Source organism: Heloderma suspectum, chromosome 2 (assembly GCF_057233095.1).
Source record: "Heloderma suspectum isolate Gila_16-S chromosome 2, 16-S_ref, whole genome shotgun sequence".
Classification (NCBI taxonomy): domain Eukaryota; kingdom Metazoa; phylum Chordata; class Lepidosauria; order Squamata; family Helodermatidae; genus Heloderma; species Heloderma suspectum.
In genome coordinates, this window is record NC_139459.1 from 212,681,520 (window position 1) to 212,696,114 (window position 14,595).

General features: G+C 40.5%; 1 protein-coding gene across 14 annotated transcripts in view; it reads right to left on the bottom strand.

Moving 5' to 3' along the window:
* Positions 1–14,595, bottom strand: part of RPTOR (regulatory associated protein of MTOR complex 1) — a 493,211-nt gene that overhangs the window by 161,871 nt on the left and 316,745 nt on the right. For all 14 annotated transcript variants that reach the window (XM_084837711.1, XM_084837700.1, XM_084837701.1 and 11 more), the window contains one exon: positions 7,521–7,622. In XM_084837711.1, the coding sequence (XP_084693837.1) occupies positions 7,521–7,622 (102 nt within the window). The remainder of the gene's footprint in view (positions 1–7,520; positions 7,623–14,595) is intronic.

The window sequence follows — 14,595 nt, forward strand, 5'->3', positions numbered from 1 at the left end:
ACACTCCAGAGGAACTCACAGGATCAGGGAGTGAATTCTGTAAACTACACTTGTGCTCCGGTGCTGGTGCACTGGTGCCAGAGCTTCATAGCCTTAGGTCATGGCTACACATCTCGAGAGTAAAAAATAAATTACAACTATTCTGTATTTATTTTTTTTTACTATGTCCCCCCCTTAAGATGGTGATTCAGCATTCTGTGCAAACTGAACAAGGGGAGTCAACCACTGATTCAAAGGGAATGGTCTCCAATATCACATGTTCCCCAATTACAGGGACATTGTGTATAATGGGTGCCTGTTTAGATGAAGCTAAGGAAAAAAGCTGGAGATGTGATGGTGTGTGTGAAGGAGGGGAAGGGGTTGGGGGGAGAGAGATTGCAGTGAGAATTAAATCTCTAGTCCAAGATATAATGAACAGCAAGAAGCTACCCAAAAGGACAGAAACAATAATCAGACTTTTCTTTCATGAATGCTAAAAGGTTAGAGTGAAAGGCATGCAGGAGGAAGTAGCACATTAGTAATTTAATACAAACTCATTAAAGGCATGTCTAACTATGTTAATGAGCTGGTAGTTCTCCAGACTTATATTTAGCTGGGTGAGAAATCAGGCTGTGTTCTGTCTCTCCTCATTGTCTTAACAGAATTAAGGTTTTGGACTGCAATGTTTAATCTCTGATTTGAAGTCAAGAGCATTTTCAGCCTGGATCATAAATCCAGGGTTGCTACCCCTCTTTTTTACACTATAATGCTCTTCCACATTATTTAATATTTATTTTTTTTCTGTCCATCCTTGCTCCCTGAAATTCTGATTTCTACCTTATACCATAATCTGAAATCTGCGAGCCTAGAAATATAAAATAAAATTAAAATGGCATTAAAGATCAAGGTGATCCAATATATCTCAATAGGCTACTACATGGATATAGGCCAAAAGAGAGTGGATTTCTATGAACAGCCATCTGTCGGGGATGCTCTGACTTGGATTCCTGCATTGAGCAGGGGGTTGGACTTGATGGTCTTGCAGGCCCCTTCCAACCCTACTATTCTATGATTCTATGATTTAGTCAACAACCTTTGCTGATGGTTTGTCTATGTTCTAGGACATTAGACTACAATAGAATTGAGACAGTAGACTGGCATCTTAGAAAACAAACATAGGAAACTGAAAGGAGAAAGTGTTGACAACTACTGCTACTACATAGCATTTATATAGCAACTGTGTGATGGGTGCTGTACAGAACAGAAGTGACATCATCCTCGCACAAAGGGAGACACCAAGGATCAAAAAATAAATAATAGAGAAAAGGAAAGGTGAAATCCACGTGGCTGTGAAGAAGCAAGTAAGGGGAAGCTAGGCAATGGTTAGCTGAAAACAGGATTGGCAACAAAGGAGGCTGACAGCAGCCAGACACAAGCAAAATGGGAAGGAGGAGGAATTTAACAATTGTCTTACTGGTTTAGTTAGACTAAAGGTCCATCAAATTTAGCACTTGTCTACAACTACAGTTATCCAGAAAACAGATAACTGCTTGTCTCCAGCATCTGGTTAGCGAGGGGCAGTATACCTCAGAAATTGAGTGGTTTGATTTTTGGCTGTCATTACTAATAGCCAGTGAAAGACCTGTGCTCCCTGTATTTGTGCAATGCCTTTGAAAAAGCCATCTAAACTAGCAGTCAGTACTTCATCTCATGCAATTAATTCCATAAGCTAGTTATGCACGACATTTATCCTCTTCTTACTGGCAATCAACTTTATTAGGTAACGCCAAGTTCTAATATTGTGAAATAACTATTTGTTCCTATAAATTCTGTCCACATGATTATTAATTTCACAAACTCTATAGTATTATTTATCTCATTTATAAATTTAAAAGTCCCAAATTCATAAGCCCTTCATTATAGGGAAGGTGCTCAAATCATCTGATCTTTTTGGTTATCTTCTGTATCTTCTCCATCTATACAATAGCAATTTTTGAAGATGGCGCAATCAGAAATGCAGACAGGAACTCAGACATGGGTGCAGCACTATAATGGAAACTTTCTTTTTTATCTAATAAGTCATCTACAAATTTATCTTCACTAGGGCAAGTTGATACAATTGCACAGTATCTCCCCTAGGAAATAGATATTTTAAAATAATGGCCAAATGTCTTTTTTTTCCTGGAAATCACCTGTTGAGGTGCTTCCCAAATGCAAACAAAAGCCCCAGTAAAAACATTTACCCTTTCTTATTTTAATATATCCATACCTTTGAAATTATAAAATCTGCAAGTCTAGATTCTGTAAACTTATGAAAAATCACAAGTGGAGAACCTTTTTGGTATATTAATTGATATCTGTTTTTAAGGAAGCGCTCTAGATGATCAAGGGAATCTCGTTATTATTGGCTAAAGCTAAATTAGCATTTTAAATTACTTCAGTCCCTAGAAGATGAATGGATATCCTCTTCCCTTTCTGGGACTCCTTTGAAAAAGACCTGCCTATGGCTAAGGGATGATTCCTACCAATTCATGCAGAATTTCTCTCCATCTCTAGATGTAAATATGACGGCTTAGTAACTAGTTAAGCCTGTAGGGTTGGCTTGTTCTATCATATTGCATATGGAGCTTTAGTTTACCTTTATTATGTTTCCTTATTCATTGCCTATTCCTTTGCTGCTTTCCTACCTTCGTGTGCTACCCCAAAATTTAAACTAGCTAACAAAACACTTTTTAGTATTCAAGTGCTTCAAATGGATGTGACTGCCTGTTCCAAACCCCACTCATGTGCCTAGCTGTTTTGCAATAATGGATTTAATGATAGACAGCTTGACTCCACGATATATCAACTTTGTTGTTAAGAAAAGGTCTTATCAAGCACTGTTCGAATGTGATGGGATCCCGGTTGTTCCAAACGGTTCCTTCCCTTGGTAAGCTTGTTAATGAGCAAAGAACCAACATAAAAACAAGATAAGGCTAACTCCACTACTGGAACAAATCAATTAAGGAGTGGAAAAGCTAATAAAAATAATTTAAAACAGAGTAAAACTAAAAACGCTGGAGCTCTCCCCACAGAGATAACCTATTGAAGTCTCAATCATGCCTCGACTCCCTATTGACATACTTTTGTCAAATCCCATTTTGCAATAATACTGATCTGAATAAAGTGGGTATAGGCTCATTTGGGAATACTTTTGTGTGATGTCACTTCCCAAGAGCTTCTGATGTTGCCCAAAGATCACTGGGTTAGTGCTCTTTATATCTTTCACTGTTGCTGGTTTTTATTTTGGGTTTATTCCACTGAAGTTCTAAAGTTTTAAAGATCTTTACATTACATACACACACACACACACACATATATATATATATATATATATATAGAGAGAGAGAGAGAATGAATGGGAATGAGAATGAGAATGGTTTTAAGCTTTATTTTGTGAACCACCCAGAGAGCTTTGGCTATTGGGGGTATAGAAATGCAATAAATCAAATCAAATCAAATCAAACCATCACTTCAGCAAGGAGTTCAAGGTGACAGTCTCTTTGTAATGTGGGACAAGGGTGAGGCATGCACTTGAAACCATTTGGGCAAGCAGTCACCAAACGTAATGGTGGAGGGCACCAGGAAGAGGAGGTCAGGTCAGGTCAAAGACAGGGCAGAGCTGAGGGGGGGGGTTGAGATGAGAGGCTGGTGGGCTGGTCAAAAAGACTTTGTGAGAGGTTCTGGCCCATGGGCTGCAGGTTCCCCACCCCTTCTTGATATGCTTAATAACACAGTAGGAATAGGAAGAGAGTTCTAGGTTGAAGATAGATCAGATACTATTGTTCTGCAATTTTGATATAAAAATATTTAACTATTTTTAACACAGAGACAGGGAAAATCTAAGGTGTATCTTCAAAAGAGATTCCAAAAGAGCATGCATAGTGAGCATGTGCATCACACCTTATTTTATTTCATAGTGGCAAGGCATCATTTCAGAAATCCACCTTTGTCTCTTATGCATACAACCTTCTAAGAGCAGATGGGTGGACTGACCTGGACACAAAGCACTGTAGAAAACTGGGTCAGGCAACAGTAAGAGTGGAAAGATTAAAAGTAATCAGTGTCTCCATTTATAATAAGGATGGTTCTCACATAACTGAATCATTATTTGCACATTTGGGGTCTACAAAATTGTAACATAAATAATCACAGATTATTACATAATCACAGATGTATCCCCCACTCTTTCTGCACTGCCACAAGTGCATTGGTACTGCTTGTCTTAAGTAGATTGGATACACTTGAAAAGTTCCTCAAGACTGGAGCTGCACTGAATTGTCATCCATGAAAATGTTGGGGGTGAAAGGAGAGGTTGGGGGCAAAATTTCAGAAACCACCCCCTTGCTCAATTTTTGGTGCACTAATCACCTCCCATTTGCAGTGGCTTTTTGGTATAATTTCTGGCAGCGCTGGAACCATTTTTTTTATAAACAACAATAACAAGAAGCTTCTTCCTGAGGTAATCCAAGCCTGTTAGGGATTGCATGGGCAGTGTGAAAGTGACATCACACAGCCAACCTCAAGTCAAATGAGGGTAGGAAGAACTGCCTCACTATGAATAAGCTTCCTGATGCCACATAGCCAATCACATTGGGCTACACAATGATATCACAAAGCCAAATGAGGGCAGTGCTTCCTGTCCTCACTCCAAATAGGCAATCATTTTCACTTTTTCCACAGCCCCCTCACACATAGTTGAAATGGGTGGTTACATTTTGCAGGGGCAATGCTTTTCACCACACACACTTTATTTCAGGTCAGCCCTTGTCAAGACGCTGCTGGCTACCATTATAGCAGCCAACATAAGTGTATAACAAAAACAATAATTTTGAACAAGCCGCACAGGAATATCTATATTCATTGTTGAAAATGGATATAGAATTATTTCTTTAAAAATAGATACTCCAGAGGTAATATTTTGTTCCCGAGTACAGTAGAACGTACTAAAAATCAACCAGACACTGTTTGATAACAAAACTAAAATGAATATTTTAATTGATATCTAGCAAATTCCTATCCCTATTCAATAATAGGAAATGCTGTTTTTGAAACCAGAGATATACAGAAAAGGCACTGGATCAGAGGGGTGTTTTTTTTTTTTAATGCTGTGTATATGCAAATGCCAAACCTCCTACTTAAAGCAAAAACAGATAAATACATGGAGATTTTGTATTAAAATTGCAAGATACCACAGGTCAAACAGCAGCCAGCATCATTATTAAAAGACAGCAGTAGATAAAACAAAACCTTCCTTTGCATCTGAAATTAGGTTTCACCTCCACAGGGCAACTACTAATCCTATTGAGCTGTGCTGGATATAGTCTGGAATGCCTTACCAAGGATTAACAACGTACTGCTCAGGCATGTTCCAGAATGGGCAACATTCCTCCCCTGTGAAGTTGCCGTCTCTCCCGCCACCTCCATCCCGCCACTCTCTGCCACTGTCCTCTGCATTAGTAATCTGTTTCTGTCAGGTCTTTCCCAAGAGAACAGATTCTAAAGGGACTGCAATTTTTAAAAAGTCAATAAAAGGCCATTTACAAAAGGATTGTTTTGCTGCAACTAGGACAACCTGGCATAAATGCCTGGCATTCTGCCCAAGGCACACAAATTCTTATTTTCTCCAGGGAGAGGAAAAGAGAAGGGTGAGGGAGAGAGGGAGAGAGGAAAAGGGGGGGGGTCAAATCTCTCTTTTAGGTCACTTGTTTAGATTTAGATACACTATACAAGTAGGCACTTCAGGGGACCAAAACGTCTACACACTTTGACAAACTTGATTGATCCCATCATGCTTCAGATTAAATGGAACAATGAGAACTTGGCTGACCTAATGAATCCTGACTTTTGCACTGTGTTGACGTATGCACTGGCACAGTCACTTCTCTCCATGAAGCAATAGGGAAGCAGGTGGATATCTTAATAGCGTTGCAAAATTAATTATCAGTGCAGTCCTTTGGTGTGAAGTCACTCAACAGATTTGATGCCAGATAAGAAATCTGCCTGTCCCTACTGCTTTGTCAGAGATAAACTGCCCATCTATCCACACCCCGCCCCCGCCACTACCACAACCATCTCCTAGGCTTCAGAGGGTCTACAGAATGAAGAGTCAGATTCACAAAGATTGATGATACTGTTAGCCGTGATGCAAGATAGTGGATCTAAGTGGGAATGAGATTCTTGTCCCATTATAAGGGAGGAAAATGGGTGCCCTTGGATAGGTAAAATAATACAACCCTATTCCTCTTAGCAGGAAGAGGACTAACTATTTCAAGCAAAATAAAAGAAAAAAAGTGAGCAAGCATCCTCAAAGAATTGCAGAAAATAATGAATTTTGTTTCAGTCAGAATTACAATTGCAAATTATTAGGAAACTAATAAGATCGCAAGTATCATTGTGTGGTTCACAAAGGTACTACAGTAAAGATTTATTTTTGCTATTTTTGTTCCCCGCCTCCCAAGAGACCCATGTACTCTGATTAGGGCTCAAGAGAGAACTGAATAACTACTAGATTTTAAATCCTAAAAACGGGGGAACATCCATTTTTTTGTCACAATAGTCCTGGATGCATCTATCAAACTCTCTTGCATTTAAGAAGCTAACTTATTTCTGCAAAAATCCTCCTCTATTCCAGCTTAAGGTATAAACGACAGAGCTGTGCAGCAACTATACTACTTCCATTTTTTTCACTCTCCCTCCCCATTTGCTTAAAATCCTTTTTGATGAAGAGTTTTGGACAACTTCAAAGTTTGCTCACAATTCTATGACATTGTCATTGGTCCTAATAAATGAGTTTCCCTATTGTAGATCTTGGATTTTTATAATGAAAGTACTATTTTTTTCTGTACAGGAGAATGAACAAAGCATGTGCTACTGCTTTATACTCCTGCCAAATGACATTTGGCCCTGACTCTGAACTAGTCAGTTATTTATCCATTGGACGTGGCATTTGGGACATTTTTCAGTCAGTCAGTCCCCCTGACTCTTCTAAAATTGTATAGCTAAAGAGATCCATCCATTTAATGCTAACAAGCTGATACACATGTCTCACAACAGACAAGTCCTTATTGTCACTAGTAGCCTGTAAATTGTGAATGGTAGGAGAGGATGACATTTACCAAGACTAGCTGTTTTATGTAAGACTTTTGCTGATACACAGATAAAATAAACAGGTGGAGTTAAATTCTGTAGCACTGGCTAATAGCCTACAACTTCAATTTATGCTCAACTGAGGAGCATTTGGGTGTGGGCCAGTGGGATTGTGCTTGTGTGCAATGTGTCTTTATCAGCAGAGGCCTAGCAAACAATCAGCTCCAATTAGTCTTGAATGCAGTCCACATAATTTATTTACCCAAACACCATCTGGCAAAAAGCAAAGCAGTCAGGGAAAGGCACGCCTGTAAATACACACACACAGAGCATGTTTGCAGCTGGCTGGCTGTCCGCATGTTTCAGCAGCCTCAGCTAAGCTAGCAGTCTAAATGCTTGCCAAGAAAACTCACCTGCAATACAATGGGAAGCTGTTCTGGTGGATTGCGATTTTCTACTCCCATCGTCAGCCATACCTGAAATGCTGTTAGCTGTTCAGCAAAGAATGGGCTGTGCTGTTGGGGAAACAATGGACATTGGTTCATTATAAACTATGGTGACAACTGCATGCTAACAAAAGAAGCAGAACCCCACCTTTACTTGTTTACTGAGTACAACACATCAGAAATTAGTTATCTCAAAGCATATCTCAATGCAGTTATCTCAATTAGCAAAAGTTTGCTCAACGCTGCTTTTAGAGCCTGAGGACCAACTATGTAGACTTAAGGTATTATATAAAAGTTTTGAGTGGTTAAACTGGTATGCACATTGTCCACTTATGAACTCGACAGGGCAAAACAAATTCATTTATTTTTCTTCGTGGATATGCTTTCATGTATTTTGTACATGAAACTGCCTTTGCTTAGTCCAAGGTAAAAATGATTCAGCAACAATGAAAAATGTTTTCAAGAGGCTCACAATTCAGACATGCTGTTGTGGGTTGTATAAATGGTGTTTGCTTTTTAAAAAGACACACACTCATCTCTCCAAGCCTTCTTTTTTCTTTTTCTTTTTTTATGTATGTACAAAACACCCATTTTCCATGATATTTTAGGAACATATTTTGGGACACAAAAAACTAAGGAAGCTTATTATTATCGTCCAGACAATAACATCTTTCTAACATCTTAACAATATATGGAAATAAGTGTCAAATTGGTTTGTAGTATCCTGCGAAATACCCTCTGCTGTCAACCTAAGGAGATCTGAAGTCCTTTCTAGGGCCCTTTTCCCTACATTCCTCCATTTCTTGTGTATGTATTTTGATTTATTTTATTTCTGTTGTGATCTATGGCTAATGTGGAAATAAAACTGAATGGAAAAATTGATTTTATTCATTCTTATATTTCTTATATTTGTAATACAATCTTGATGGGGTCAGGAGGCAGTGCCAATCAATTGCAACTCTCAAAGCTGTGCACTTCAGTCTTGGGCCCAATCTTGGGATCATTCCCCAAAACATCCTCCCTGCCACCCAAATGGATGATGTTCCCTACCATGCAGGCAAGCAATGGTGAGAAGCATATCACATCCGTTTTCCCCATTGCATTTTTTATTTATAGAGCTAGAGAGAGCACTGCCTATCAAAATGAAGGGGTTCCATAACTGGTAGTCTGGAAGACTGGTTAGTGGACTAAAAGGAGTCTCACTAAGGCAAATGCCACAGACGGTGGTATAATAAAACAATGGGAAATCAGCACCATTAGGCGGTTTTAGACACAGGAGCCATGGAAATACTGATAAAAATCTAGTCAATCTGAGCCTTCGTTTTCAGAATCACAGCGGGCTTTTGCCGTTTGAATCATTGAGATTCAATGGATGTTGTACAACTAAATTTCTGTACAATGTCTTGAGGAAAATTAAGATTAATATGCACAAGACTAGAATGAGTAATAAGATCAGAAAGTTAATCACATTTGTGCAAAGCAGGATATCAAAACACATAGGGGATTTCCCCCCTGAATCAATAAATCTACACACCAATTTAAAAAGCGTTTTTTTAGTGAAATATGGGACTAATTTTGAAGAAGGCTAACTAGCATAATGGGTGCTGTTTTTTTTAGAGAGCTAGTGAGGGTCTCTGTCTAAAGGTTGTCATTTGGGAGTCAGTTAGAACAGCTTCAATGGTGGTTACTCCATGTGATATATAATCTGGAGAGTGACTAGGCTAGCCATCTAGATTGTTCCTGTCAAGTGGAAACTATCCATGCCACTATCAGACATTCTTGGCAGTGGTTTGAAAACTCTTCACATGATGAAGCAAGCTGCACAGTGAGCCAGTCTACATATTGAGCAGGTCTGCATGTAACCAGAGGCCACCACGGCTGAATTTCCCCATGGGACTCCTCGTTGTGCTGGCAGCTGCGAGTTTGAATATTCGAGCTGCGGTGGGGGCAAGCCACAGCTTGTCATTATGTGTAAACCTGACAAGGGTGGGTTGTTGGGGTGGCCACCTGCAACCCTAAAACAGGTAATGGGTTCTGGGTGGCTTATTAACCACCCAATCAACCCACCCTCATCAGATTTGCATGTAACAAGAAGCTACAACATGCCCCCACTGCAGCTCAAATATTCAAAGTGGCAACCACTGCCACAGTGAGAAGCCCAGCAAGGAAATTCACCCGTGGTGGCTTCTAGTTATGTGTGAACCTGTTCATTGTAACCAATACATGAAAGCCTTTAAAACAAAAATCCTTGTGGTTATCATAACATGTACACCAGCTCTTTATTTGTGAGAAGTGTACTTGTGGAAATGCTTAACTTAGCAATGAACATTATGCTAGGTTTGTGTTGGGAAAACCTGATGATCACTGCTTATTGTCAGTTGTCCCACTCAGTAATGGGATACTGGTTTTCAGTTGTAATGATAATGCCAGCGATTACTGACAGCGGATGTCATTACCCTCATCATTGCACCAAACAGCCTTTGTGAGTTTATATCCACACCCCAAATCTCTCAAAATACAAAGTTGTTTAAAGGCTACAGGAAATTCTAATTGAGACCATTTTTAGTAACCCAAGTAATCTATTAAATGGTATGAAGAAATTATCACGAACTCTTTTCCCCATTTCCTCTCACTTTTCTTTTCAGAAGCAGCCCCTATAGAATACACAAACTGTTCTTTAAGTCCTCCGCGTTCCAGAAGCAATTTTGGGATATGGTGCTTCAGACTGAAGGAAATCAACAGTGTGTGTATGCACGCCTGCACACAGAAATAGGGACCATTTCCCTTTAAAAAATCTGTCATGCCAAATCCTCCTTTATGAACTAAGGAGATTCGAGGCATCTTTTGTGAAGGAAATTGAGGGTGAAAAACTGAGGGGCAAATGGAACGTGCACATGGTCTCCAGGATCACGGCCCTATGTGTGGTCTACACATGCAGGAGAATGAGGTGATAGAGCAGTTGTACGAGTTCAGACTACAGATGAAGAATGCCATTTAAAAAAAATCTCACTATTAAATGCAGATAGAAAACCAGGAGAATAGAGACTAGCCTGGATTAGAATTTGGGTTTTGGAAAGCTCCCCCTAGGGAAGCTGATCCGGCGCCTACATGCCTGCCTTTTCAGCACTGTTACAAGACTTTTTTGTTGTTCCAGGATTTCTAGAAGAACTGCATTTTAGTCCCCACAGTTTGGTTTTAAAACACCTGTTCCTCTCAGCAGTTTTAGCTTTTGTAATTTATGGTGTATTTTGCGATAATCTGCAGGTATCTTTCTGTTGGACTAATTATCTATGTTGGTTTTTAACTGTGGATTTTATTGTATTTCATTGCGCCTAGAGAAACTTTGTCTATGAGGCATTTAAGAAATCAAATACATAAACAGAATCTCTTTCTCTGAGGTGTTAATTTTTTATGTTCAACTTTTTTTTGTAACGTGGGAAATTGCCGAACCATGACATCCCTCACCTGCAGCCTGAACGGAGCCAGTCTATTCTGACACCTCAATCTGCTCTATGTGTAGACCATCACTATGACACATGTCAAGTAGTGCCATGTATCCCTACATCATTCTCCTCAACAGTTATAAACCCCATCTGGTTCAAAAATAAAGTAAAATGTGGATATTAACATGTGTTTATTATTGATTTCCTGATAATCCATGCTAATGTCAATGAATGAAAATACAAAATGATATTGCATCTGTGCATTGGCATTCAACCTCAAACGTCCAGATTGCAACTAAAGCATTCATGAAGAATTGTCAAACTGGTAGGATACTCTGCTGCAGGTTCCCTTGGAAATAGACAAATCCTCTTCAGCTACTGCAGTACAAACTCAGCGTGAAAGAAAGAATCCACTGGGTACAGCAGTTTCTGAAACTGAGGCACTGAGAGTGTGAAAAGCACAAAATAAATAGCATACGCAGTCACTGGACCACTCAAAGCTCATGACAGCAGGCTGTAGTTGGTCAAAGAGTATGGGGTTAACTATCTCAAACAAGTTGATTTGGATTTGACTGACCCCAAATCAACTTATTTCAGCTCAGCCCTAACATAGGTAAGAAGATCCTATTATACCTCCAATGTCATTAAGAGCATGACGTAGCCTAGATGCCTCCTTTCCTCCAATGTTATCCCTATAACACTCCTCAACACCTTCCTTTCTCAAATTTACTTCAGCAAAGCAGGAAGGAACTGGAAGGAAGATGGCATCTCAGGAGGTCTCAGGCTTAATGCCTGGATGCTTTTCTGTTGCAACCAGGAAGCATTATTAATTGCCTTTCTCATGATTCTCAGAGGCAATGGACACTTCTAAGCATACTCATGAAAGCATTTAGGCTTGGTCCTATTCTGAGCCGAGATCCTGTCATCTTCACAAAGATGATTATGAGAGCATGACATTGCTGGGAGACCTCCTGTCCCAACCCTTCCTTCCACGATGCCCCACCTACCCTATTTCCCAAATTTACCCAAATTGTTATTTCCCAAATTTACCCTGGTGAGGGAGATAACTGTTTGACTGTGTCAGAAAGCACTGGAAATTCCAATTCCAATGATTCCCATTGGGAATCCCAGACTAGCAGGGGAGCACACACAACTTGGTGTCTATTCTGAGTTTCTGGATATTGCGCAAGGAGTGGGGGAGAAGATAGACGGGGGGAATAGCATACAGCAGGGGTGCAGAACTATCTTCAGCACAAAGGCTGAATTCCATTTCAAAGAAGCTCTTCGGGGCTGCATTCCAGTGGTGGGTGGGGCCAAAGGCAAAAGTGGCCGGGCCAAAAATGCCAGCATATTTTAGCTTAAAGCTCTTACTACCAGTAGCTAAGCCTTAAGGGAGGCATTTCAACCTTTTACAATGGGGAAAAAACTGCACCCCCCCAACCACTAAATTATTGATGGTCAGGGGAATGGCATGGGCTCAGGGAAAGGGGGCATGGTCTTCTGAGGAAACCCAGAATTGGGACTCTAGGTGGGCCAGATTTGGCCCTCGGGCCTGAGGTTTTGAACCGCTTGCATACAGCTTGTAAATCACCTGTATGAACTTGCCTGAGTCTTAAGAGCAGCACTGGAAGCTCTGAGCCACCTTTAGCAGAAATTCAATTGGTGAGTACTACGGAGGGGGCCTTATTGGTGGTGGCAGTACAGCTTCTGAACACTTTGACAAGCTCCCTCTCTTCCCATCTTTAGATGGGCACTGAAAACCCTTTTATTCTGAAGGGCATTTTATGACTGATTTGTTGCTGTTCTAGGGAGCAATCCTATCAAGATCGACAGTCACCTCCGACCCCAGGGGCGACCGCCTATCCAATGGAGGGTGGGAGGAGTGGTGAGTAGCAGATCTCCTCGCTCCCTCAGCCCTGCTTTCGTGGCTAGACAGCCGAATTTGGCTGTCTAGCCGCAGGACTTCGGCTGCTGCTTCCCACACTCCAGATGATACATAGGCTATGTCGTACTGGATTTCTGACTTCCCTGCACCCGGGAATGCCCCGTTTTCACCGCTCCATGTTGCTCTAATGAACGTGGGGCCAATCCGCTCTGCCTACAAGGTGGTGCGGGAGGGGGTCGGTTCTCCGGGAACCGACCTATCCTATGTCCATCTAGCCGCTGACTAGCGGCCATAGGATTGTGCCCTTAATTAGATAATCTGTTTTCTACTGGTTTTAATGCTGCTATATTTTACCTGTTATTTTTACAGTATTTTATTGCTACTATATTTTAATCTTCTATGCATCTTCTCTGATTTTTTTAAAGTGGGATATACTTAAATAGAAACAAATGGGTCATGAAGTGCGCACAACTTTATATTACGATCCTGGCATGATTACTAGTGTTATTGGATCACTGAAATGTATTAGAAAAGTAGTGCTATGCTGCTGGAGTCCAGGCTGGAGGGTTATCCATCACTCCTCTTACAACAGCACCTCCTAGTAACAGTGGCAGAAGTCTTACCAGCTCCATCCCACTACTCTCCTGTTTATAATGATAATATTTTGGGAAGCAAAACCCAGAAGTAGCAACTTCTTTTAAAAAATAATGTTTAGGCTGGACTGTTTTCCCACCAGTTTTTTTTAAAGACTAGAATGTCAACAGCAGAGGGATAGCATTCTGTAGCAGCCTTCCCAAACTCAGCACCCTCCAGTTGTGTTGGGACTACAATACCCATCGTGTATCAGACACCACGGTCATTGGTGGCCATGGTGGCTGGGAATGATAGGAGTTGCAGTCCATCATATCTGGAAGGCACTGCGTTGGGGAAGGCATAGAAAAAATCACATGTCACAAGAGACTATGTGGTCCAATTTTATGAATGAGTGTGGAAAAACTCATCTTCATTTGAAGGAGCTGGGTCTTTCCTGTGTCTTTGTTTCTCTCTGTGGAGCATCTTAAAACATGTTGTGCTCCTTATCTTATTCCACTGTTCATGTAGGATGTGAATGAGCTCTGCCTATTAATGTGCTCTAGGTACACTGATTGTGGTTGTGTAAATAAACTGTTTGTTCTTTAACCTTGGGAAGCGTGCTATGACAATGTTTAAGACACTCCGTGTGAGAGCATTTGACATATGAGATACTGACTGTGACGTCTGCCAGCCCAGTTACAAAACTGAATGACTAACCTTAATAATACTTAAATTCTCTTCCCCCTCGTGGCTAACGCTCGAGCCTCCATTAAACCACAATTTCTTATAGGATTACTGCTGGCTGGCAGAAGCTAACTTAGTCTGGTGCACAGTAATTCCTGATGGATTGGAGAGCAAAATGTTGATTAGGAAATGGCGGGTTAGGATCAAGAATGTTCAGTAATGTTCAATTCACTGTGTGCAAAAGCAATGTAATAGAAAACTAAGCCCCCCTATTTCACAATGCACGCAAGAGTTTTAGGATGTAGCTGTTAATGCAAAAGCTGACTAACAGCTAGAGGCCAGCAAAGGCAAGGATTTAATGGAAAGATGGGCTTCTTTCCTAGTCTATATGGTAGACTAGGAAACAAATAGGAGTTGGCAAAATGAATTAAAATATAATTAAATGTTGAGCTGATTG